The sequence below is a fragment of the Xiphophorus maculatus genome, chromosome 13, assembly GCF_002775205.1.
Source record: "Xiphophorus maculatus strain JP 163 A chromosome 13, X_maculatus-5.0-male, whole genome shotgun sequence".
NCBI classification, from domain to species: domain Eukaryota; kingdom Metazoa; phylum Chordata; class Actinopteri; order Cyprinodontiformes; family Poeciliidae; genus Xiphophorus; species Xiphophorus maculatus.
In genome coordinates this window covers 21,864,384-21,889,969 of record NC_036455.1, presented here as the reverse complement: position 1 = coordinate 21,889,969, position 25,586 = coordinate 21,864,384, and the positions used below count along the sequence as shown (strand labels likewise).

The following is a 25,586-nucleotide window of genomic DNA, read 5'->3' as shown; positions in this document are numbered from 1 at the left end:
ACTCATGGAGCACTGTTCAATCCATCCTCTAAATATAGATTGAATGTGGCACAATGACATGCAGCTAAAGGGAAAGGCCTGGCATGCTGAGAATTAATCAGCCAAGAAGCCCCTGGTAACCCCTGAAGATCTGCAGAAATCCACAGCTCCAGTGGTTCTGTCAACAGAACAAGTATTAGTCATTCGTTAAACAAATTGTGGAGTGATCTTCCACAAAAAGATTTAAAAATAGGACAGAATTGCTGAAAGTAGGCGGTAAAATGTCCTTCTTGAAGTTTGCCATAAGGCTCCAACTGCCCTGTGATGGACTGGTGACCTAGGGTGTACCCTGCCTCTTGCCTGTTGACCCCTGGAGATAGGCACCACTAGGTGCCTATCTCTTGACCTCACTAGGGATAAGGGGTCAAGAGACCTCACTAGGGATAAGGGGTCCAACCAAACATGAGGTGCTCTGGGCAAATGAGATGAAAAGTGAATTGTTTTGTAACTTTCATTATCGTGCTGTGTGAAGGATTTTCTTCAGCAGGGACAGGGAAACTGTTCAGAATTGATGAGAAGCGAGATGAGGCGAGATTCAGGTCAACCATAGAAGAAAACCTATTAGAAGCTGTAAAAGACTTGAGAGGAGGTTCATCTCTCCAGCAGGACAACCTCCCTAAACATGTACACAACTAGGACTGTGAAGGAGTTGTGTAGATCAAAGCATATGCATGTTAAAATAAACATGGTCAAAGTCATGAAATACAATTGAAAGCTTGTGGCAAAAAAATGCTCTCTCAATTTTGAGCTATTTTACAAAGTACAGGAAAAGAAATTTGTTGAGAAAATATTTACTGAGATGGGCTGAAAAGAAATAAATCTCACACTTTAAAATTTTTCGGAGTATAAATGTTGAGAACCATAATTTTTTTTTTCTGTTATTCACAGCAGTGCTCTACTTTGTGGTAATGCTAATAAAATGCACAAAAGTTTGTGATTGCTTGGAAGCGTGCAATAAGAATGAGAAGAAAAGTGAAACAAAAAAAATCTAAATGTTGTTGGAATATTCTGAAATTCTGTATTATATGGGTTAACAGTAGTGTATTTCTTGTTGCATCTTACCACCCAGTATCAACTATGCTTTAACATTACGTTTATTTTGCCTCTGCATTCCCAATCCAATTGGAAGAACAGTTCTCTTTAATGGAACTTGAAAGCTAGCAGTAATGAGTTCTGTCCCTCTGATCAACTTCCTTATTTGTAGTGATGCGTATGCAATCATTGCCTGAACCTTGCCTGGCCGCATCCGTATGCTTAAATTTGGGTGGAATGATGACGCGCTGCAGAGTGAAAAGTACGAGTGAGTGAAAATGAACCACAAGAGATTATGTCAATGCATGATGAAAATAGACCCACAGAGATCAATTTTAAATAGTCATGTTTGTGCCATTGCATTAAGAGTTGAAACTCTTTAGAATAGCCTTTTATTGCTGCTAACCCTGATTAGTGCATGCTTATTTGGGTCTAATTACCTCACACATTTGTGTTAATTTCTGGCTGAAAAACCTTATGTGTTCAAATGCAAATATATGCAAATTCACATATGCACTTATATTCAACCTTTGCCATGATTATATATTACAATCTTCATTGCTAATCACTAAGTAACAAACTATACAAGCATTCTTTCTGTCTGCAGAATTTAAAATATTTTGCTACAGTTTAAAAGACATTTTTTGTCTCCTGTGAAATTTCTTTCCTCTTTTTAAAAATGCCATGGTAAAGCCAATAATTTCCCCAATTGTTTTATTGTCTTTCTTTGTTGACTATTCATCATTGGCAACCATTTGGTTTGGACAATATTTGTTCCATCTGCTAAATATTAAATGCACCGTGCTTGCTTTGCTGCTCACTTACTGCACAATTAACCTCAGTTTGTGTCTGTGAGGGCAAGCTGAGAATTAATGACTTTGGCCTTGTGGCTCAGGTAGTGCTCAGTTATTCACAGCTGGTTATTTGCTGTGTGTTCACACCACTTCACTTTAGAATGTTATAGTATTAAAAAGATTAAATATGCCGATAGGTGGCGCTGTGGGGTTATTTTGGTACATTTTTCTGAGCTTAAGAGTTAGTATTTGCTTTTTTCCCCTCTCCCTTGTTACCTCAATGTAGTCTTTTCTTTTCTTCCAAGCATTTTTTGTAATCTTCTTTTTTTCTAATATAGATTTAAATGTAAAAGCAATCCCCTTATTAAGATTTCATGAAAGAACCTCTCAATCTTCAAGTGGAGCCACATTTTCCATCTGTTAAGGTCTTCACTTTTCAGCCATGCATGCTTAACACACGTTGAAATGTCATCTCCACCCCTAACTTCATGCACTGCATACTAACAACTTGTCCGCCTCCTCACCACTTTGAAAATACTTGTGCTTGGTAACACAAAAAGAGATTTTCATTAGATTCACGCCTTTCTTGTCATTTTGTTGAGCATTAAATGATATACAACAAAAGGAGACACCTTTTCTTTGGAAGATAACATATATTGTGAAAAACCTGAAGCACACAAACAAAAACAGATAAAAAAAATATGGAAAGATATTCTAAACCACTGCACTTATGTAAGGTATATAACTCAAACAGGTGTTTGGTATTTTAACAGCTTATGCCAGAAAGTTGTTGAGCAGTTTGGTGGTTCTGGTTTGGATGTTATCAGTTCAAGCCTTGCTCCAGTTTAAGATGTTCATGGAGTATGAGTCCATAATCTGTGTTCAGAGGTCTCTTCCTGCAGAGCCAGAACTTTGACAGAAAGTAGAGATGATCCTTTTAGATCCCATCACTATCCTGTGCATGGCCCTCTGGTCTGCCGTCTTGCAGTTGGAGTTCAATGCTGAGAAGCAATACCTTGTGATATTGTAATTAACTGACCTTGATTTGCTACGAACACTCACCTACACCTCATCTATTGCCTGTCAACACATAAAGGGCATCCGCCAATCACATTACAGAAACTCAATGCACTTAGGTATCAGAATGAGAAGAACATGATTTTTTTGAATGGATTCATTTTGCTTTCTACCAACAGTTTACACCTGTGAGGATGCTGCAATGGTCTTATATTGGGCCTTTTGGTATTCTAATATTCTAATATTCCTTTATTTAATCAGTTAAACCCCGTTGAGATCTAGATCTCATTTTCAAGAGGGACCTGAAACAAAGGCGGGGATACTCATCACTGTACTAACGAGGAGAATATTGTGACAAACAATGTTTATTACCTCAACATTGTTTGTCACAGCTTAACTGAGTATTTTTAGCTGAATACAACCATCCCTTTACAACCACAATGTACTACTGATTGCCACTTCCAGCTGGGTAACAGACCAAGTCACAAAGCTCAAATCATGTACTCCAGTAGTTTTAATTATCCACTTTAAGTTTTCAGAAGCACTTTGTGTTCCTTGCGTTTCCATTCATACAGAAAAGTAAAGCGTCCTTGTACTAATTTTACATCCATACCTTTTGCACTGTACTTCAAGAGCACAATGCAAGCTCTTGAGAAAATGAAAGCTGCTTCAGGTTATATATGTACATATAAGCTGTTTGTGTGTGTGTATTGATTTGGTAAAAGGAACAATGCAGAGAGTGAAAACCTGAAACTGCAATCTGAACAGCTGTAGCAAAGATCTCCCACAAAGAAACAAGACTTTCTATTGAGAAAAATATAGAATGAAGACACACCGAGAGCAAGAGAGAGAGAGACACACTCTGTTGAAATGCTATGGCTATTTGGTGATTAGATACAGACATCATTTGTGTTATTCGTGCCCCATTCTCAAAATACAATTACGGTTCCCAATCCATTTCTGTAGAGTGAACTTGAGAATATCTTTGCTCTTTTTTATCATGTTTTCATGGTTTTATTCTACTTTCCTTTCCATAGGTTTCTAAAAGGGTCGCTGATCTCATTCTGGAGAAGCAGCCTTCTTATGTCAAGGTAGGTTTCCATTGCCAGCTGAATACTCCCATTTTTCCAAATACTCTGCTGGACCGTCAAAGTAGTTTCTGTTCCTGATATTCTCTTAGGGACCAGGTTTAGCTTACATTGGTGCCATTCAGTGCAACAACCTTTGCTTCTGTCAGCCAATCATTTTGTGGAAACTGTGTCAAAATTGGGTTTGAAGTGTACATACAGTGCAATCTGAGCAAAGTGATACCTTAAACTTTCATCTTAGAATATGCCAGGTTTATTTCAAATGCAATGGACACAGAGACAGAATAGAAATGGAAAAAAGAGACAAAAATTGAGAGAGCTGGGATAATAAGTTAAAAGTTAAGAATAGAGGAGAGGAAGAATGATAGAGAATACAAGGAAACACACAAGTAATCTGCTTCTACACCTGCAGAAAGAGAAAAAAACAGAGTAGCGAAACCACAGTGACAAACAATATATGCATATATAACAATATCAGGGAGAAACCCTTTGCTCTGGTACTTTGTACATATGACACAACTTTTTTTTTACTTAATGCAGAGCAACTTAGATCCATCTGAAACAGTGCACCTTGTATTTTCTTACATGGTTGATTCAGAAAGATTTTTTAAACTCAATTGGTAATTTTTTTTCTTTGTGACCTCAACAGCTGAAATTTAGTTTCAAGACATATTCCTTGTATGGGCTCTTTTGTGTTGTGTAATTGCTTCTTTGCTGAACTCAAAGCACAATATGATTGGACATTAGCTTATTTTGATGCTACCAGGGTGTCATGTCAGCTACCAGAACTTTGGTAACCATAGAGATAGGAAATTAGACTCCTTTCCCTGAAAAGTCAAGAGAAGGAAGTCAGTAATGTATTTATTCATAAAACCCTAAGCCATGTGATTGTCTCTTCATGTGATTGTCTAGTGGTTTTTAGTGACTAACTGAATTTAACTGCGTTTTTCTAACATTTAATTATCTTGCACGTCTTTGCTTAATCTATTATATTCTTGAAGAATAGAGGAGATCTGACTGGCTGTTGTATTAAAATTTATTCTGCATAATTTACCAAATTTAAACAGCATTGTCTTCTGTTCCCTTTGCTTCCACCACTGGCCAAGCAGATAGTTATGTCCTGCATTCACTTGTGCTCGGATATGTTGTATTTACTTTATTCAGATAGGAGTTAATCAACACTTCAATTTAATTCTTTTTTTTTCTGTGAATTATGGTGCATGATCTGTGATGTAATGAGCCTGCAAGAATTTGCAAGTGCCACATTTTTATTTTTGTTAGCACATCTTTAATGTCACTAAATACATGATGTGTGACAACTCTAATTGGCAGAAAATGTCTGACCTTGTTAAGGCCTTTGAAAATCTGTTGATGCTTTCAAACGCTAATAATTTTTTATAAGGTCATGCCAATATCCCACAACCAGGAAAACGGTAATGTTCACTGGTACGCATCTGCCGTTTTTCGGCGACATTTCTAAATTGGTACTACTTTGTGTCACTATCAATATTATGTTTTTACATTGAAAACATTGTGTCCAAAATCACTTAAAAACATTGGTGGCTTTTATTCAGTTCCTCATATCAGTTGCTGCTGCATATGTTTATAACTAAGAACATAATCCTTGACGATAGCTTCTTTCTTCTGCTGTATGATTTTCTGCTGTTTTTTTGTTTTTCTTATCAACCCTTGGTGATCTTTTTTAAAAAATCCACAAAGAAAAACACATCCACAGGACTTTAATCTGTTCTTTTGTTGAGTGTAACACATCAATGAACCCACAAATCACAGAGCCACATAAATGTCTGGCTGCTAAGCGTCTAATATGATTCATAGCTGTACAGTGGTCAGTTTGATCTCTGATAATGCCCTCTAGGGATCTTTGGCTTTCAGTTGTGTTCAGATAGTGTGATTCAGTTTTATAAAGTGAAAAAAATTACACAGAATCCAGAACCATTAGTATTGATTCATTTATAATTATTTTATATAAATTTGTTTGCTAATGTATAATGTATGTACTACTCAAGATCAATAAACAAAACCAGCAGGGATTTTTAGTAAAAGTTCCCATATGTACATTTTTGGTTAGTATTTAAGTCCTCAAACTTTATCATCTTCAGATGCATCAAAAAAAGGATGTTTGCTTTTCCTCAAAATTCTAATAAATTACCTCCAAATAGGGTGGACGAGGTAAATCGAAACCATCACAAAAGAGTACAATTGAATCAGTGTTTACTTACATAGCACCCTGAACGTATTCACAGTGCTACAGTTTTTCTTTCTATGTTGCAGCTTTATCTCTAAATGGATTAAATTATTTTTTTCTTTACAAACTTTGCATAAACATATTTGTATAAGTATTTCCAGCCTTCGCCATGAAGCTCAAAATTAAGCTCATGTGAATCCTGTTTCTAATAATTCTTGACATGTTTCTACAGCTTAATTAAGAGTCCATCTGTGGTAAATTAAGTTGATTTGACAGAATTTGGAACGGCACACAATTTTATTTTGACAGTATTTTGACAGTACATGTCAAAACACAAACAAGCATTTAGTCAAAGGAATTGTCTGTACACTTCAGAGACAGGGTTGTTTCAAGATGCAAATATGGGCAAGGGTTCATGATGATTTCTGAAGCTGAAAGGCCCCATACTTCATCCGAAGTGCCGAAATCGACTTTCATTGACAGAGATGCATGATGGAAATTGCGTCATTGTGTTTGCAGAGAAGAATCTGTCTCCCATTCTTGACTATAGGCCCAGGTTGAACTATTTCCACAGAGGTATGTGCGAAGTGTTGTGTGATTGGTTAGATGTTTTGTTCCCCGATCTAAATTCGGGCATATTATGTAAAGGTCATTTTTATATATGTCTATTATATGTGGTTATGTTTATTCAGTTAAAAAAGTTAACTACGAAAAAACTAATTATAGTGCAGCAAATAAAGCGGCTACTCCCGCCGCCTTTTCTTTTTGTTACGTCTTTTATCGCTTAAAATGAGTCCAGAAACTATCAATGCTGCTTCTACATAGTCATTCGTGTTTGATTATTCTAAATTCATGGTGTGTTGGGGGTTTTACTGGATTTTCTTCTGAAATCGGGATCGGTTCATGTGGTGTGTTGCTCCTGCTGTGTGGCTGGACACACGAACCAACCGAACCTGTTGTACTTTTATCAGCTCTGTGGTCACAGAAGTTTGGAAAAGCGGCCAACAATCCTTAAATCATGCCGTGTGAACCAGACCTCAAACTCAAAAGCTCTTCTCTCATCTCGTCTCGACCACTTCCCTAACGCTCTCTGACTCTGGTCGCTATGGTAACATTTACACATCCCTTCAAAATAAGATACAAATGCGCCACAAAAACAAACACTTTCGTGAAAATTCTAACTCACAATAACGACTAATGGGAGCCCTGAGCTTGTTTCTCTGCAACAAGAGGGTCCCGTCTGGGAGTGATGAAAGACAATAACACCCGAAGTGCAGCTTATGCACAGGGTATTCATGGTCTCTTAGCAGCGAAGCAGTTTGAAGGCTTCATTGCCTCATTAGCGAGCCGGTCATCATATCATGCAGAACGGGCTTGGAATGTGGGAATCACCTACCGGGATAAATCCATTCTCCTGTCTCTTCACTTTACCATTTCCCCTTCGCAAAGAAACTTTCCAAAGACATCTGATTTGTGTCTTACTCATTTTGCTGCTTGTGGGCTCAATGTTGGCGTGCAAGAACCGATAGAATCCGGTTAAAGGATTTTCACAATAAAAGATCCTCCAGACTCAAATAATACATAAAACGGAAATATTTAATTATTTCTTGTGCGGCCCGGTACCAATTGGTTCACGGACCGGTAACAGTCCGCGGCCCGGGGGTTGGGGACCAGTGCTTTAGAGGCCTGGCCATAGCCCAGACCCGAATCTGCATAAATATCTCTGTAGAGATTTGAAAATGGCTGTGCAGTGATGCTTCCCATCTATCCTGATAAAACTTGAGTGCAAAGAGGAATTAGCAAATCTACCAAAACAGAATTTGCCAAGGTTGTGTGATGATATTCAGGAAGACTTGAGATGGTAATTGTTTCCAAAGGTGCATCAGCAAATTATTGAGCAAAGACTGTGTTATTTTTTCATATATATTTGCAAAGAATAAGAAATAAATTTTTTTTTCATTTTGTGATTATGTGGTTTTGAGGGAAAGTGATACATTTCATCCAATTTTGGAATAAGACTGCAACATAAAATGTGAAAACAGTGAAGCACTGTGACTATTTCAGTATGCACTGTACTACGTAGTCGCTCATTCTGCCTTTCTCCTTGATTGAATTTTTCTTCTATTATTGTTGCAACTTTACCAAGAATTTTTGATTGTAGCTTCCAGGTATGAGTGGGTTTGAAATGACTTAGCAGAATAGGAAAAAATGTATGCGGCACTGCAGTTATTGTTTTTGGAGTATGTGTGATTGTATTGAAGGCCTTGCCAAAAAGATTCACGGAGTTGGAAGTTTTCACAATTTGCAAACATTACAACTAAAAACTTTAGTGTTCGAAGTTCTTATGTGTTAGACCATTACAAAGTAATACATAATTGAATATATTCATCCCCTGTATTTTGAAACATCCAAATTAATCCAGCTCATCCAATTGCCTTTAGAAGTCACCTAATTAGTAAATACTACTAATAACCTGTTTGGTGAAGACCTCAGATGTTTGTTAGAGAACATTAGTGAACAAATAGCAGACAGGTCAGGGTTTAAGTTAGGTAAACCCAGGTTAGGTAATATTAAAAAACTACTTAAACGTTTGCACATGTCAAAAAGTGTCAAATGTGCAAAATTATGTGGTGGAAAACTAACACTACTTTAACCTGAATCCACCATTCCCACAGTTAACTCTAGATGTGGCAGCCTCTTGTTGGGTTTCTTTTCTTCAACACTCATGTGAAAACTGGTCAGAGATGATGGGAAGCTAGACATAAGAAGAAAGATAGCCAATAGCAGGGTAAACCTGGAAGAAAACATACTAAAGGCTCCAAATAGCTTGCAGTTGTTCTTTCAACAAAATGTGGTTTCACAAATTATAAATGCAGGGTGGCTGAATACAAAGTTACATATTTTTTTGGTTGTTTTTATTCGTAAAATGTTTTGAAAAGCTGGTTGTTTGTTTTTTAAATTTTTGCACAATTTGTATATCTCTGTCACATCATAACCCAGTAAAGTTCATTAAAGGTTGTGGTCTTGTGACATTACAGAAAATAAAATAAAATAAAAAAGACAATCCAAGGTTATGAATATTGCAATATATAATATTGCATGTTCTTGGCACCATTCAGATACTGGAGTGTCTTTTTGTAACTCATGGCTTCCTAGACCATGCAGGTTTGTGCCCAAAATGGCCCCCTATTTTACTTTTTCCTGCACTCAGCACAACAAAGTGAGTTGAGCAAACCCCAAACTGCAGCATCATTACGATGTAATGTATGTATAAATGTAAGGAGGCAGGGCAAAGTTAATGTGCTGAAGGGGTCACAGAGTGGACCTCTCATGAATATATGAATAAAAGACCTGGAGAAAAACTTCCCTTATGACTAATAATTTCTTTCTCCCACGCGGACTGTATAGAGCTGCAATCTGCCTGGACACTATATTAGATTTGGTTCTCCTGTACGTTGAAAGTGGGCTGACTATTAAAACCTGTTGGTTATAACCCACCACTGTTGCACAGTTTCTGTATTTCCTCTCACACAGAATGAGCTCACCTTGCTGTCAGCGTAATATAGGGTAGACTGCTCGAAGGTGTGATATAAGAACGAGTTGGAGCCTCAGGCTGGATTCTAGGCTCTCTTCATGTTCAACACATGTAGGCGTGTGTGTGCTCGTGTGTCTGTGCGTGTTTCTGTTTTCATTTCAATCAAAGTTCTCTGTGCCTTTTCCAGTGTGTCACTGTGCACGTATAACAAGGCCTTTTCCAAATTCAGTTTTAATTTCTTTGCTGCTATGTGTTGGTAATGAGACATATTTTAGTGTAGAGATTGCATAGCAAGCCGCTCATTTTCATGCAAAAGATTAGCTTCTGTTGGAGAAAATAAGTGGCTAAATTTTTTTGGTCAAGTTTACCTTCAAATGCACATGTCGCCAATTCAAATACTTATGCCTGTTTATGTTATTAGTACAGATATGCTTTAATAAAAACAGGAATTGCTAAAACATTTAAATGTGTTTATGTTCAGTGATGATACTGAACATAAACAGTATCCTCAGTGAAACCTCTGCTTGTGCACCCTCAGTCTCTTGGTAGTTCTTTTTCAGTGACTTTTGCACTATGAAGACTGCATATATGAGAGTTTTACAGTTATTTCTGAAGACTCAATTGGCTGCATGATCAGAGCATTGGATACAATCAGCTGGATTCATTTTTTCAGGTCATTTTATCCCTGGCCATAGGTTACTACTTAACAGACATAGTCATTTTGGAGGTTATTTTAATGCAACCATCTCCATGCCCTTTCAGTGTTTTATTATATTCTTTTCATGCAGGGTTGCTGCCTACATTACATATTAGTTGTGTGTATTTACTACACACAACAAATCCAGAACATAGAAGATAAGTTCTAGATAAACAAAGAATAAAATGTATTAAAATTGTCTGAATCATTTCAGTGATCTTTTTCTTTTACAATCTAGGATACTGATTAAACAAGAAGTGCATGCAGTGTTGTCCTTTCTATCTTTGATCTGAAGGTTGTTGTTAATCTGTTGTTAATTTGATTTTATGAAAGCATTTTTGGTGCATTAATTAAAAGAAAAAATTACTTTGTCATTTTAGATAATGATAAAAAAAATAATAATAATTAAATGCCCAAAGTCAAACTGGCAAAACATTTGATTAGCTTATTGATTTCAATTTCACATTGTATACATTTTATTTTTGATCCTTTTTTAAATCAACCCAAATCCTGACACGTCGCCAGATGTTTGAAACAGTGTGAAGGAGACTTTAATTCAGGCATTTTTTTTGCCTGATGCAAACCAAAATACAGTTAACATGACCAAATCCAAAAGGTTGATTAGGTCTCTCACTTGGAGAAAAGGAAGCTTCTTGTTGACTAAAGTTTAGACTTTCTGAATCTGAACTCATTTCTGACTGTGAATATATGAGGTGTGCTACGAAGGCGGTGATCAACTAGAGAAGATTATTCTACTATTGACCACAAATGACCTGAGAGAAGTTATTTTGGTATGAAAAGGTATGAAAAGGATATTTTGAAGGGACTTAAAGGACAGACAGTTCTTGTTGGTTAAAGGGTAAATCTAAAGTTTTTATGTGCACTTTACCAGCCCTTAATTTCACTAACATAAAAATGTATTTTTAAAAGTCACAATATTGCTCATGACTAAGAGTTTGCATGATTTACCTCAAAATCATTTTGTGGAAATAAGTGAATAGAGGTTTAACCTTTTTTTTCATATTCTTTCTCTGACCCCAAAAAATCCCAAAACAAAACAAAATCATCACAAGGCGCAAGTCCCTCCAGAGAAAATCCTTGCCACTGAATAAACTCTTGCAATGTAATCTTGCTTCTTATCAAGGTCTTCGTCAACAGTCAAGATCATGAGGCCAGATTGGTTTGAAAGGAGGTACTGAACTTGTGCCCACAACTGAATTGGCACTTTTGTTGTTCTGTTTTTATTACCATTAAAAATGGATTTCCTTGGATCATATTCTCTTAATGAAAGGTTTGTTTTTTTATCTGACAGTGTTATGAGACACTTTTTTTTTTGAGAACACTGAAACGTTTTTTTGCAAAAGGACGATACGGTTTTGAAAATAAGATCAAGGAACCAACATCTTACACCTCCGGCAAGAGGAGGTCGGGAAAATAAAAGGACAAAGAAGACAAGAAGAGGCTGCACAGTGTTGTCTGAGGGTGTGCTTGTTCTCGGTAGAGGTCACTGAAGTGGGATGATTGCTGAACTCTCAGAGCAGACTGATCATTCACGCTTCTCTAAATGTCACAGCTCTAAAGAGCAAAAGGTTTCGCTCTTTTTTATATATATATTTTAGGAATTGTTTTCTTCCACTGTATTATTCATTGGCACTGAAACAGTGACTCCATAACTGAATCGTGCATTTACTCATAGCAGAGTCCTTCTGATTCAGAAATGCTCTAATATTTGATATACAATTGAAATCTGATAGAACAGTTTGCCAAGGTTTTGGTCTTTTCTCCCTTTCATAACTGGTGTGACCTAGTCAATAATTTCTACATTTTCTGTGGGATTTATATCAGGACTTTGACTTTGTTGTTCAGCCACTTTGAACCCAATTTTGCAGTATTAGAGTAAATTGTCAATTTGGAGGATTTTTTCTTTAACATATACTTTACTCATGATGACATGGTTTTTTCAGCAACTCTCCCAAAACATGATGCTGCCACCCTGTTACTTCACAGCTAGAATTGCATTACAAGGCCTGCAAGCTTCCTCATTTTTCCTACAAATGCAATTACCGTTACATCCAAACTCAATTTTTTTTCATTGGATTTTATGACAAGTCTTCAAATTCTAATTTGACTTTTTCCTGACTCAGTTGGTTTTCAGCCCATGTTGGTACAGGATTCACTTCACTGTAGGTAGTGATGCTCTCTTACCACCTTCTGCAAGAATCTTCACCAGGTCTTTTTCTTTTGCCTTTGGGTTGATTTGCAGATTTTGCTCTTCAATACATAATCTCTGGGACACAGAACATGTATGCTTACTGAACGACATAATGACTGAATATCCCCACAGTTTTATACAGTACTCACAAAATGCTGGTTGAACAGATTAATGTGGCAGATTTAGGTATCTAGAAATCGAATGAGTCAGACTTGTTAAGGTTGAATTTTTTTTTCTGTGATCTTGTCTGATTCCTTTTCAAAATCTAATGAAAGGAACATGTTCCAGGTATACCTTACATCCATCCACAGATGTTCCTTCATTTGTTGTGAATTATCTGATCAGACTTTTACCAAGTAATGACAGAAATATCAGTTTCCCAATTTGTTAAAAGGCGTATAAGTGTATGTAAACCTTTCATATTGAAGAAAGTAATGATAATTTTTTAAACATTATCCTCTTTTCACAGGAACTGGAGAGAGTGACAGCATTACAGACCAATCTGCAGCTGGCAGCAGTCATTTGCACTAATGCAAGAAGGTAATAATGTACTGTAACATGCTACCCAGTGACCAACCAAAAATAACTTATTCTTTCAGAAATTGCCCCTGCAAATAAAATGCCTGTCTCATAACCATGGTGATTTTCTCTCATGTATTCTCTGCTCAAATCGATGGTTTTGAGCCCACTTTGATAACACAATGCAGAAGGTTTGGAAATGTGTCAACAGATAAACTCTGGGTAGATTCAGCCTGGCTGGAGTCAGGATTTGACTGCTTACAGCATTTTATCCAAAATGCCTGTCAAATATTATGACTTAAGAAATGTGTTATTTTAATATTTATCTGAACACAAAATAATATTAATAATTGAACACCTGCTACAGACATTTGTTTTTAACTATGGGTGGATTTAATTGTTAAGAACATTATAGCTACATACCAGCTTTTCTCCTTTTGTGGTATTTTTTCCTGATTCCTGTTTGAATATATAGTGCCTTATGCATTATTAAACTTGGTCAAACTCACCTTGGGGCTTCTTTTTTGAAGACAACTCAAAGTTTCCAAGGAGGAGTTCACAGAGGCCAGTCTGGGTCTGTTAGCCAATCAGAGGAGGCGACAGCTGCTGACAGGGCTGCTCAAGTCACTGAGGACCATCAAGACCCTGGTAATGTTAACAAACCACTGCTACAGCTTTAACACACTCAAATGCAATCAATACTGCTACACTATCCAGCAAAATCATTTTTGTACAAATTAATTCATTAAGGATTTCTTGTAATCTATTGTAAGTAGGAGTAAAACTTTCTTTTAGCCTCTATAAAGTTGTTATGTGAAATGTACTGATCATGTGTCTTGTAACATCTGGGATAAAAGCAAGCAAATAAAAGATTCAAAGAGCCTTTATTAACACATTTAATTTAATACTCCATTCAGTATGTTAAAATTAGTGTATAAGTTAAATTTAGCTAAAATGCTGCCAGTGGCATGTGGGGTATAACTAGCATGTTGTCTTACATTGACTTCCTCCATTCAGTGTGTTAAAGATGGCTAATAAATAAACAAAATAGCTAAAAAGCTTATGTTGGGGAAAAGGCTGCTGCTAATGTGGGTAATGTTTGTGCTAATGTTAATGCACTGCGTTCTGATTTTAACTTTTGCAAAACTAAAAATCAGATAGTTACTTCGGGCAGTTTGTTATCTAATCTCTTAGAAACAGATTAACAACAAATATTGTTATTGTTCAAAAAACATGAGATTTTTTTTCTGCTCTGTTGAAATACTGCTTGTCTTCTACCAGTTAAGTATAGTGCAGTTGGTGAATTTTTCATAAAAGTGAAAATGTTTTTTTTTTGGTCATTGGTGTTGAATATTTTATAAAACGGACATTCAACACAAATGTAAGAATCTAATTTATACTGCGTGACATTTCGTTGCCAGAAAAAACGCTAATCTCTTAACACCAAATTAATTATTGTTTATAAAACATAAGCTCTATTGAAATACTGCTAATCTGCCTAAACCAGGGGTCTCAAACTCCAGTCCTCGAGGGCCGCAGACCTACAGTTTTTAGATGTGCCATAGGTACAAAACACTGGAATGAAATGGCTTAATTACCTCCTCCTTGTGTAGATCAGTTCTCCAGAGCCTTGCTAATGACCTAATTATTCTATTCAGGTGTGGTGCAGCAGAGGCACATCTAAAAGTTGCAGGACAGTGGCCCTCGAGGACTGGAGTTTGACACCCCTGGCCTGGATACAAGAAATTTACAGTTGGAAAATTTTGCAAAAGTAAAAATCAGATGTTTACTTCGTGGCACTTGGTTACCATAAAACGTGCTCATCTCTTAGCAACAGATTAACAACAAATATTCTTGTTCAAAAAACACAAGATTTCTTCTGCTCTTTTGAAATACTATTTGTCTTACACTACTTACTACTTAACAAGAATTATACAGTTGGTGAATTTTTCAGAAAACTGTGTCATAATTTGTTTTGGTTTGCATTTGGCTCGGTTTTTTTTGCTAATTGCGTCGCCATGGTTACTCAAAATGCCAACAGAAATAATAGCCCACATGCCGAGATCCAGCCGCATGTTTTTATATATACGTACATTGTTGGGTATGGTTGGGGTGCACGCAGTGGTACGAGCCTCATGCGGCAGTTATTTCGAGGTGTAGAGCAATAGGTGCTTTCCATGCAGGGCATGGAGGCATTGAAATGCCTTGAAAAGCAAGGCTTACCTATTCTCTGCTATGGCAGGCCCCAACTATTAGCTAAAGTAAAGCTATAATAGTTTTTGTTAGTTTAAGTAGTACTTCCTAAAGATAACTGCAGAGAATATTGTTCCATTTTTTGCCATTCTCCTCTTTATAGAGCAACACAAATTTAACAAGCTGATATTTGCTGTTATCCAGAATGCCTTAAGTCCACCAATTAAATGAGATGCTGTTTGTATCTTGCCAAGATTTAAAACTCTGTTTCCCTAATAAGTACGCCTTTTGTTTCCACACCATGAATGTTTCTTGCAACCAGAAATATTTCTAAATAGCCAAACTTTGTTTTTCTTCTCAGTTAATGGAAAAGTATTGTGGCTTTGCTTCAGTCTTGAAAGGATAGAAACAAACAGAATATTTGTGCTTTTTGAATCTGCATCTATGTAAAACCTTAATACCAGTAACTGGCTCATGCTTTGCCTGAGGAATGATTCAAAGTAACCTTCAGTGCCACATAATTTGTATCTATGTGAAAGGTATAGTTTGATCAACAAATGCAGTGTTATTTATGACAATATCGACATAAATATTGATTTAATAGGTCATAAGTATTACTTCTATTTCCTGACTCTTTTGACACTGAAGAAGTGACCCCAGCACTGACATTGCTTCTCTGCTTCAGTTAAACAGAGACATAATGTCTCTGTTTAACTGAGACATTGCTCAGTTAAACAGAGCAATGTCTTGCAGACCCTGCAAGAACCTGCAGTCTTGCATTTTTATCTCTGTCATATACCCCAAGAAATACCACATGGCCAAATCTCTTCTCTCCCGGCACACAAACAGCAACAAAATGTAAATAAACGTTGGTTGTTATTATCCACCTGGTTTTACTTATCGATATGATATGATATGTTGATAAAGATGCTAATGCGGATATATTGTGAATTCCTTGTTTGATCTGATATACTCTGACACATCTGATAGAGACACATCTGTGCACTGACAGTGATTATTTTTCTTTGTTTCTATTTTAACTTGCCCTAGGTACAATTAGTGCAAAGATAGAAACAACTATCTTTGCACTGATCACTGAATACTGATTACTATTACATATGCTCTTCATATTCTTCTTTATTTTTCTTCTTTTCACCTTACAGCAAAGGACAGATGTAAGACTCAGCGAGATGCTCGAGGTACTGTAATCCCTACAAACTCCCACAGAAATGTTCATAAACGACTTAAAAGGTCAAACATCATGGAGGGGTTTTTGCAATCGCTATTCCGCCCAAGGTTGCCAGGACGGTGTCCGCTGTGGCAACTATTTTTAGATAAACAATAATTCTTTGGGTCAGGAAGCTAATACAAAGAGAAGGGCAGACATATCAATGCCTCAACCAAACCCTTTTTGCTATTTATATCTAAAGTCTTTGTGGCAGGAAGCGTTTACAATAAAAATGCTGTGAAATTTCTGCCTGTTTGGAAAATAGGTTAAATGACCTCACTGCTCTGTGTTCTTTTAGGAGGAAGACTATCCAGGTGCAATCCAGCTTTGTCTGGAATGTCAAAAGGCGGCCAGCACCTTCAAACACTACAGCTGCATCAGGTACAGTATGAGCAGATTGATGTGGTGGTGTAGCTGAGTCCAGGATAGGGAAAACCTGCTCACTTGTTGTATTGACAGCTAGCAACATTTCATGACAGAAGTATGACATCAGAGTTGTGTGGTTTTGGAAAAATCACATTTCAGTTCCGCTCAGACATTCGCAGATCTTTTTATTTTTATTTTAATCGTGTTTCCTTTGATAAAACAGATCGAAGAGCGCCAGACGTTTTTGATTTTTACCCTTCTTTCTCAAGGTTGGAAGTTGATTGATCTGCTTGGAGACATCTCACTTAGGGAATTGTCTCCTATTGCCATTTCTTTGTGGCTGCAGTGTGGCTCCTCCCACAATGTGAAAGGCTTGAAATGTTTAAAAGTGCCTTGAAAAACTAGTAATAACTGTTGATTCTTTTTTCACATGTTACATTGCAAAAAACAAAATCCAATACATCTTAATTGGATTTTATGATGATAGATCAACACAAAATATGCTTGCAGAACTTTGCAAAGAAAAATCTGAACTGTGTGGCTTGTATTTTTTTTTTAATTCAGCCTTAAATATAATACATATGAACAAAATCTAAGGCAGTTCAGCCATTTAATTCAGGAATGTTTGACCAGGGACAAATCTAAAAGTTGAAGAATCTCAAGTACCGGAGTACGAAGAAGAAAAAACTTGAGTATCTAGACAAGTTAAGCACGTACGGATATACCCCAAGACTTGCAGCTTTATTTTCATTGAAAGCTGAATCAACAAGGAATTGACACAGGAGAACTGAATATAAATGCATGCTACACTTCTCAAATTTTTTTTTGTGGAAAAAAAAAATGAAATACAGCATTATTTTCCATCCACTTTCCAATTATTTACTTCTTTTTGTTCGTTTTTTTTTTTTTTCATAAAATCACTGTAATACACTGAAGTTTGTGGTTGTATGTGAGTGTAAATAAGTCCAAGGACTATGGATAGTTTGCAAGGCAGTAAGTTTCCAGCTACAGGACAGTGAATGTTGTCTCACTGCAGGCCTAGTTTTCCTATGGGACACGATGGCATATTTGGTATACATCTGGCAGCTTCCAATTTAAGCTTATTACTGCTTATCCCCTATAGAGAAAACATCCAATTACAAGATTTAGAGACTCTGGCAGGCACCCAGTGAGCTATGACATGCAGATGGTTAAACTGTGAAACACCTCAACGGAAAGGCAACTAAAAGAAACGATTAAATCACAGGAGACTTTCATTTACATGTGAGGAAATGTTACTGTAACTCACTGACTTTTTAAACATCCACTCCTAATGTTTAAATGTTCCAAGAAAATAAGTTTTATTTTTCCTGCTTTTGGATGTAGAGTAGGAATACAATTGGTTGTGTTTAAGATTTATGGATGTAAATGTATCAAACTTTAAGACCGCAAGCAGCACACACGTACTGTATGTTGGTCAATTGGGGACAGCTGTTGAAATATGTTTTGGTCACAGAGCCCCACCAGCATTTATTGTTTTGACATTATTCTTATTCATGTGATATTCAGAATAACTTTAAAAAAAATCCTCATACTGGAGCACTTAATCTACCTTAAGCTTTTATAGTCATTAATAAAAATGTACTTAGGTTAAAAAATGTAGTAGGGGACTATTTTAACAATACCAGCTTTGTGAAAAAGAGGGAAATCTGATCCATGAACAAATATTATACACATGTGAATAATGGGATGCTGAAATCTTCATTGTTATCCACTCTGAAGAGAAAAAGTACAACTGAGGGAAAAGAACAAAACAATAACTCTCCAGGATAGCTTTCCAATTTTTGTGTCGTTCTGATCTCTTAGAAATGTGTTAAATATTTTAGAATGCAGAACGTTATTAAATAATCTTTTTTATTACTTAAGTAATCAGATCTGCATGTCATCTGCCAGGCATCTCCACCCATTTTTTTTCCTTGAAGCTCCATATTTAAATCCTTGTCAGGCTATTGCATATCAGCTTTTTGTTTCAAGAAAATGATAGACCCACAGTGCTTTCTGATATGTGTAGTTATCAAGCAAAGCTGATGTGAATTATTTACTGTAATGCTACATTGTCCAAAACGCTTCACTCACCTCGCCATGCAGCATGCTTGATGTTCCGTAAAATATTCCTCATTTTAGAACTGTGCAATCTTACAGGCATATCATCAACTGTTTAAAAATGTATTTTTATTTCTGGGGGATTTTCCTTCCATATAAAAGCTGTGTCATGCAGATATGTTCAGAGATGAGTTGTCTACAGAATCAATTTAAATACTTTTTTTTTTATTCTCAGGAGTTGCTGGAGTTCTAAAGACCTAAAACTCTGTTTGTTATGCCCATATTTGTTTGAACTAAAGAGGAAGCTCCTTGTAGATATTCTCAGATGGCTTTTCTAAAAATTCACCAACTAGTGAGTCCTTCATAAGAATGTCTTGGCAACGCTAAAGCTCAACTTAATTTCCTCTTGGACATTTTTGTGTAATGAAATGTGGTGATATGGCTCAAGTACACAACATCATAATCCAAAATATTTTATAATTGTCAAAATTAACATAAATTGGTCTAAAGAAATTTTTTTAATTATGTATAATTTAATGAAATTTCTAGTGGAATTTGAGCGTGTTGTGACTATATATATTCATAATCCCTCAAACTAGTTATCGACAGTGAAAAATAAACGGATGCACTTTGGTAGATGGTTATGAAAGTGCTTGTTAACAATGGGAATGTGATGGTACAAAATTACATTGCAGAAATTGACATTTCTGCAAAACAAGCATTTTTCTTTTTCTGCTCGGAATTTTTTAGTTTCTCTCTGATGTAAATCTTCCACAGTTGCTGGTTGCTTGGTTGGTTCTTACCAGTTCTTTTAGTGAAGAGACCAACTAGTCTCCCTGACTCTAGATGCTGAATTATAGTGGATTCTAGTTAACTATAATTTACTTAAGATGGTTTAGTGGGAAGTAAGGCACATCAGACTGGGATTAATGAATTGTCCATCACAATATGGATCTTGTTTTATTTGAATATCATGTTTGTTTTCATTAAGTAATTACCTAGCAGATTCACAGTAATATCTGTTAGACAACCTTCTCAAATGTCAGTAATTTTTCTCCCCCTTAAGGCAGTAAGAATAATTACATAAACCCTAATTTAAAAAAGCCTCTATGGTAATACTTGCTTAATATCTTATGTGGCTGTCTTTTTCATGCTATAATCTGTTCCTCTGAACACAGATTGTTACATGAACCTTCTCTTTCTCCATCCTTGCATGTACTCTGTAGCTCAAGCAATTATAAAACACATCACTGCCTCACTGCCAGTGTTGGGAATTTCACCATAGGTGCCAGGATTCAAAACTCCTGTGCACTGAGATAGTTAGCTGCCAGTGATGGGTTTAATCAGCTTTGGATGGACCTTTGGCAACAACCTACATATATTTGATGCTGATTTTTAAATCCTCCACTCAGGCCTGTTGATGGGTGTGTCTGTGTCGAAACGTTCTGGGATCATTATAAAATGAAATGTAGCTGGCTGGAGGATGTTTTGCTTTGGGCCCGTCTGTCTCTTCGTCCATTTAATTTTATGAGTGCAATATTCCAGGAATGCCATCAGGGAATATTTTTCATATTTGGCATCAGTTATCATTTGGACTTGTGGGCGAACTAAAAGTTCATTGTGACCTCAGATAATTTTTTTAGCCATAATTTAATAATTCATACTCTGATAATGACGTTTCTCAGCAATGGCTTACATCTTATCCTGAAGCCTTAACTTAATCTGTTAGGTAAACTCTAAACCCTAAAATCAACTATTTCTGTTTCATATCTATGAAAATTGCAGTGAACTAAAATTTGTTATTCCTTTTTACCTGTGCTTTATTTTGTATTAATAGTAAAAATAAATCCTCAGGTGAGGTTTTCTTCATTTTATTGAGGTCAAATTGTTTTCCCCAGCAAACAACTACAGAAAGACAACCCTGACTACTTCAGAGCAGCTTCAGGTTTATGAACTAATGTCACCTTGGAATAACAAAACTGTCATCCAGCCAATGACTTTGTATAATATCTTTATTTTTCTTCAGTATAATGCCATAATTTATTGCAGAATTACGTTATTGCCTGTGTTAAATAGAAATCGTTTTTATGTTTTGGATATACAGTAGTTATGGTAGTACGTACGTTAAGCAGCTGTTTTGTTGCTGTTGTGAAGAGAGTCTGATGATTTGTTATCATTTAATGTTTTTGTAATCTCTTTCATATTGGTCTGGGAAAGTTCCTATTCCTAGAATAGTTCCTTTCTAAATTTGTGAATTTATTAGGATTTTCTTATGAATTAGTAGAGTAGGCAACCAGAGAACAAACGGAGAAGTCCAAGCTTATTTATTTGTTTATTTTTTGTAATATTTAAAGAAACTGTTCCTTAGATGTTTTATTTTACATTTTAAATGCACACTTGTGGAAATTTACAGAGCCAGAAAGAGAGAAAACAAAATGCAGTAAGGTATATTTGTTTACCTGACTTTTTCTTTGCTTCTGTAATAAATTGAGTCAGCATGAAGCAAATGAAACGTTCCCCATCGGTGTGGGAATCCCGTCTTTTTTATAGGGTCTCATTTATTAAACCTCGTCATGGGATGTACTTTGAAATTCCGCATGCTGACATTTGCTGAAAAAGCAGCATAAAACAATCAGTATATAAAAGTTTAAGTAACACTCCTGGTGAGAAATGCTTGCACATTCATCATACATTGTTTAGATCTTACAGTGTGTTTATATGTAAAGCAGTTGTACCAATGGCGGTGCAAGTGTGCAACTGGATGTCTCAAAAGGTCTAAAAGTGTTTGGTATTTGTTTATTATTTGGGGCTAAATAAGTTTAAGGAAATGAAAATCCAGCAATAGAAAAAGCTCCCAGATTACAATTAATTAATTTTCCAAAGTAAAAAATAACAAAAACAAACACCCCCTCCTTAACCCCCCCAAAAAACCAAATTTCTAAAAGAAAATAAATGAAGAAAATGACTTTTATCTTTAGTTTGCCACATCAAATTTGAGTTTTTATTTGACTCATGAATCATTTTGGTTTTTGAGTTACTAACAGATAAACGCACACTGTCTTAGAAATAAAAACAGACCAATGTCACTGCTTTCTTTTGGCTTTGAAACGCCTTTGAAATGACTATTTCTTTACAAATTGATGAAATTGATATTTCACTTATCCTACACTGGTTAGGATAAGTATAATCTACTCCAGATTTCTTAAGGTGTTAGATTTTGTCTGATTTAATGTTATTCAGATGCCAAGAAAACCAAAAACAGACTGTGGAGTTGTTGCACGTATTGTCAGTTGCATAATTGGTAGGAAATATATATATAAACTAGTTTAATGTTTTGTACTCATGTATTACTAGTATTCATTATTACTATTATCATCAAATCAAATGTATCTAGTCTAATCATACTGTTTTTAAAGTGTCTGCAAATTGGACCTTATAATAATGACTAACAAAATATTCTCAGTGTGATTGTTTTTTGGAATTGTGGAGAATATTTGAAATTTAAATTTTACATTGTTTTAGGATTTGTTAGAAAATGTTGTCAGTCTTGTTAACGTGCAAACAATCTGTGCTACAAGGCAGAGCTTCCTCATTTGGGCATCACATTATCACTTAGCAGATTTGATGCCTTACAGCAGAGCAGGAGTGGCTGGGCACAGTGAGTGTGATTGTTCTTTGGTGCTGATAAAATATTCAGAGTCAGATTTTTGCTTGGGATAAGAGTTGGCTTGTTTTCAACATTTTTTATACCGACTGTGCGCTAACCAAATCAAATAGTTAGGGGATGAGAAATAAATCTTCATTTTGCTCATAAATTAATAACTTTTATGCATTTACCCAGATTCTAGAGGGGTTGTCTTTTTTCTCAGAACTTTTCAAAATGAGAGAATGCCTCCTTATCTATTTCTGTGAATGTGTTATGTGATTTGATTTAAGATCGTTCCCAAGGTTGAAATGATTTCTTCTGCAAAAACAAAGTGAAAGCAAAGTACAACTGTAGATCAAAGCTACTCCTTTTGATTCTTTCACCTTGAAATCTACAACCAGAACTTAACTTGTGCAGAAAAACAAGCAACATCTGCAGAGACGTCGACTAGAAATGACTAAATCTTGTAGAATTTAGCTTGAGCAGGTTCTGCCGGTGAGGCAGACTAAAGCTCTGCAACCTTGGTGAAAGTCTCACCTCTTGGCCTTTCGCTCCTGCATATAGCCTCATCTGCTCTTGTGGTAGCATAATGTACCCTTTGAAACCCAACCCATGCCTCTTATTTCCCTCCCTACCTGCTTTGTAACACTGGGTAACACGACTGCAGCCAAAAATGGTGCTCCCACAAAACACGAATATCCGTAGGACCCTTTAAGGCGCTTATGCTTGTTTAGCAAGTCAGCAAATCAGTGTAAAGGGACAAGCCTCAAAGCCCTGCAGCCTCCTAATGCCAGCATTAATTGAAACTAGTTAAAAGGGGGGAAGAAATCTCCCAGATTTGTATGTGACCCTGCTGAAACCCAGTGGCCGCTGCAGGGAACAGATCGCTAATTAGCTTTTTCTTCTCATATGTTATTTATGAATTCTTTCTGATCATAGAAGAGTGCCTGTATTAGGGAGGAACAGCAGCTGTGCACACAAGAAAGCACGATAATTATTCTACGTCTATGCAGGATATGGACGGATTAACAGAAAGTGAGAAATTGTTTTTATAATAATCAGTGTGCTAAAGATAATGGCGAGAAACACGTAGGTTCAATTTCCATTTTTCAGATTCAGTGAGTAATATATATGTCAGCCTTCCTGGTGATACTATTAAGCTTTAGAGGAATGCCTTTTAGCTGCTTTTCTTTTTCACAAGTTAATCTCAATAAATTGGTGTCATCTAAAAGTTAATCCATTCTAGCAATTTCATTGAAAAGGAAAAGAAAAAGAAAAACAACCCTATAAAGAGTAATTGCAATTGAGTGATGCTTTCCAAGGATTTATTTCTGTTAATTAAAATTGAGTATAGCTTGCAAAGCAATGAATGTTGGATGAACATAGGGCAAATTAATACAATTATTTTTAATGCAGGAATTTTTAGTTTAAACATAATTATGGCCTTGACAATGGCGGAGAAGTAAAGTTGAAGGCAGTTACTGATGCTCTCAAGAAGAGGGGCAACCCACAAAAGTTTTGCAAGTTGAGTGGAAGGAAAAACTGGTTGAAAAGATGCACAATCAAAAGCTACAACCAAAGCTTTGAGATAATGGCGATGTCAATGCCGTATGAATTGCTGAAAAAAAAAAAAAAACTGCCTTACTATGTTCTAATTTCCTAAATTGAACTGGCATGTTCTTTGGTGACGGCTTCAACCCTGAAAAGGCTCAATAAATCAATACAGACTTTACATGAAGGTGAAAAATCAAAGCATAAGTAAATACAGATACCAGTTCAGTGTTATCCAGCTGTGAAAAAAATATCTGAATACACACGTTGAACTTCAAGTATTTAGTGTGAGCCATGTTGAGGTCTACAGTACTTCTTCCTAGCTTTTATTGTTCATTAGCATTTAATTGCTGTCATTTTCCTTGGACCGGCTCCTGTTCTTTTCCCTGTGCTCTTTTTAATACCATTCACTGTGTGGTTTAGTTCCAGTTACTTTGCTAAACTGGAACATCGGGACCAGCTAAAATATTCTGCAATGAACCAGTGTATGTTTATCCTCTTGGCATGAGCTCCTTGGGTGTATCTCCTTTTTGTGGTTGCCAGAAGTCTAAAGCCTTTGCTTTTCACTTTTCTGGGCCTCGCCTATGAACATTTTGATGTATTTTCTCAACAGTCAGGACCTAACACCGATCAATTCATCCTTGTGTAGTTGAGCCAGCTTTCAAACTTTTTCCATTTTCTTTGCCTTGGCTTTCTATCTTTGTCTCCACTGAGGGTATTAGCTTTGGCCTGCTCTCTTCTATTGTAGCTGAGAATCTAATCTGTCCCAACTCCACTATCAGCAATTATAGGTACCACAATCTCAGAATTTGATCATTTTTCTTAACTTTCAGCACAAAAGTTTAGATTTAGACATTAAATTTATTTGCATCTACATATGTATCTTATGTTTCTTAAATAAAAGGGATTTTGTTAAGCTATTCAAAAACAATCCACCAAGGCTCAAGCCTACCATGAACTGGAAACTCCCTTAACACCAAAGGTGAATTTAACACCAGCATGAATTGACAGAGAGCCTAACTTCAAAATTGACACCTTCAAGCTGGAATGAAATCCACGGGTATCCTCATGAACACTCCCAGAGAGTTTTAAGTTTTAAGAAAAAAGAAAAGGATTTAAATATTTTGCCACTGAATATTTTGCTTTTATACCACCAGCTGTCAAGCATAGCGGTGGTTACATAATGCTGAGGGTCACTTTTAAGTGCTGGTGATGATGTGCATAGAGTGTGGTGAATGTCATGTTGTAAGAGGAGTACCCTCAATCTGATATCTTAAATCAAAACTATACACTTAAAAAGGTGATGCATGATCTCACAGGACCGATATCATCAACCAAGAACTGGTTTTGGAATGGACAAAGAAAGCAAAAGTAAATATCC

The 25,586-nt window shown here is 36.2% G+C and overlaps 1 protein-coding gene across 2 annotated transcripts in view; it reads left to right on the top strand.

Moving 5' to 3' along the window:
• Nucleotides 1–25,586, top strand: part of vps50 (VPS50, EARP/GARPII complex subunit) — a 115,052-nt gene that overhangs the window by 14,125 nt on the left and 75,341 nt on the right. For both annotated transcript variants that reach the window (XM_023344992.1, XM_023344991.1), the window contains exons 5-9: nucleotides 3,920–3,973; nucleotides 13,090–13,160; nucleotides 13,670–13,787; nucleotides 16,496–16,531; nucleotides 16,859–16,941. In XM_023344992.1, coding sequence (XP_023200760.1) covers nucleotides 3,920–3,973; nucleotides 13,090–13,160; nucleotides 13,670–13,787; nucleotides 16,496–16,531; nucleotides 16,859–16,941 — 362 coding nt within the window. The remainder of the gene's footprint in view (nucleotides 1–3,919; nucleotides 3,974–13,089; nucleotides 13,161–13,669; nucleotides 13,788–16,495; nucleotides 16,532–16,858; nucleotides 16,942–25,586) is intronic.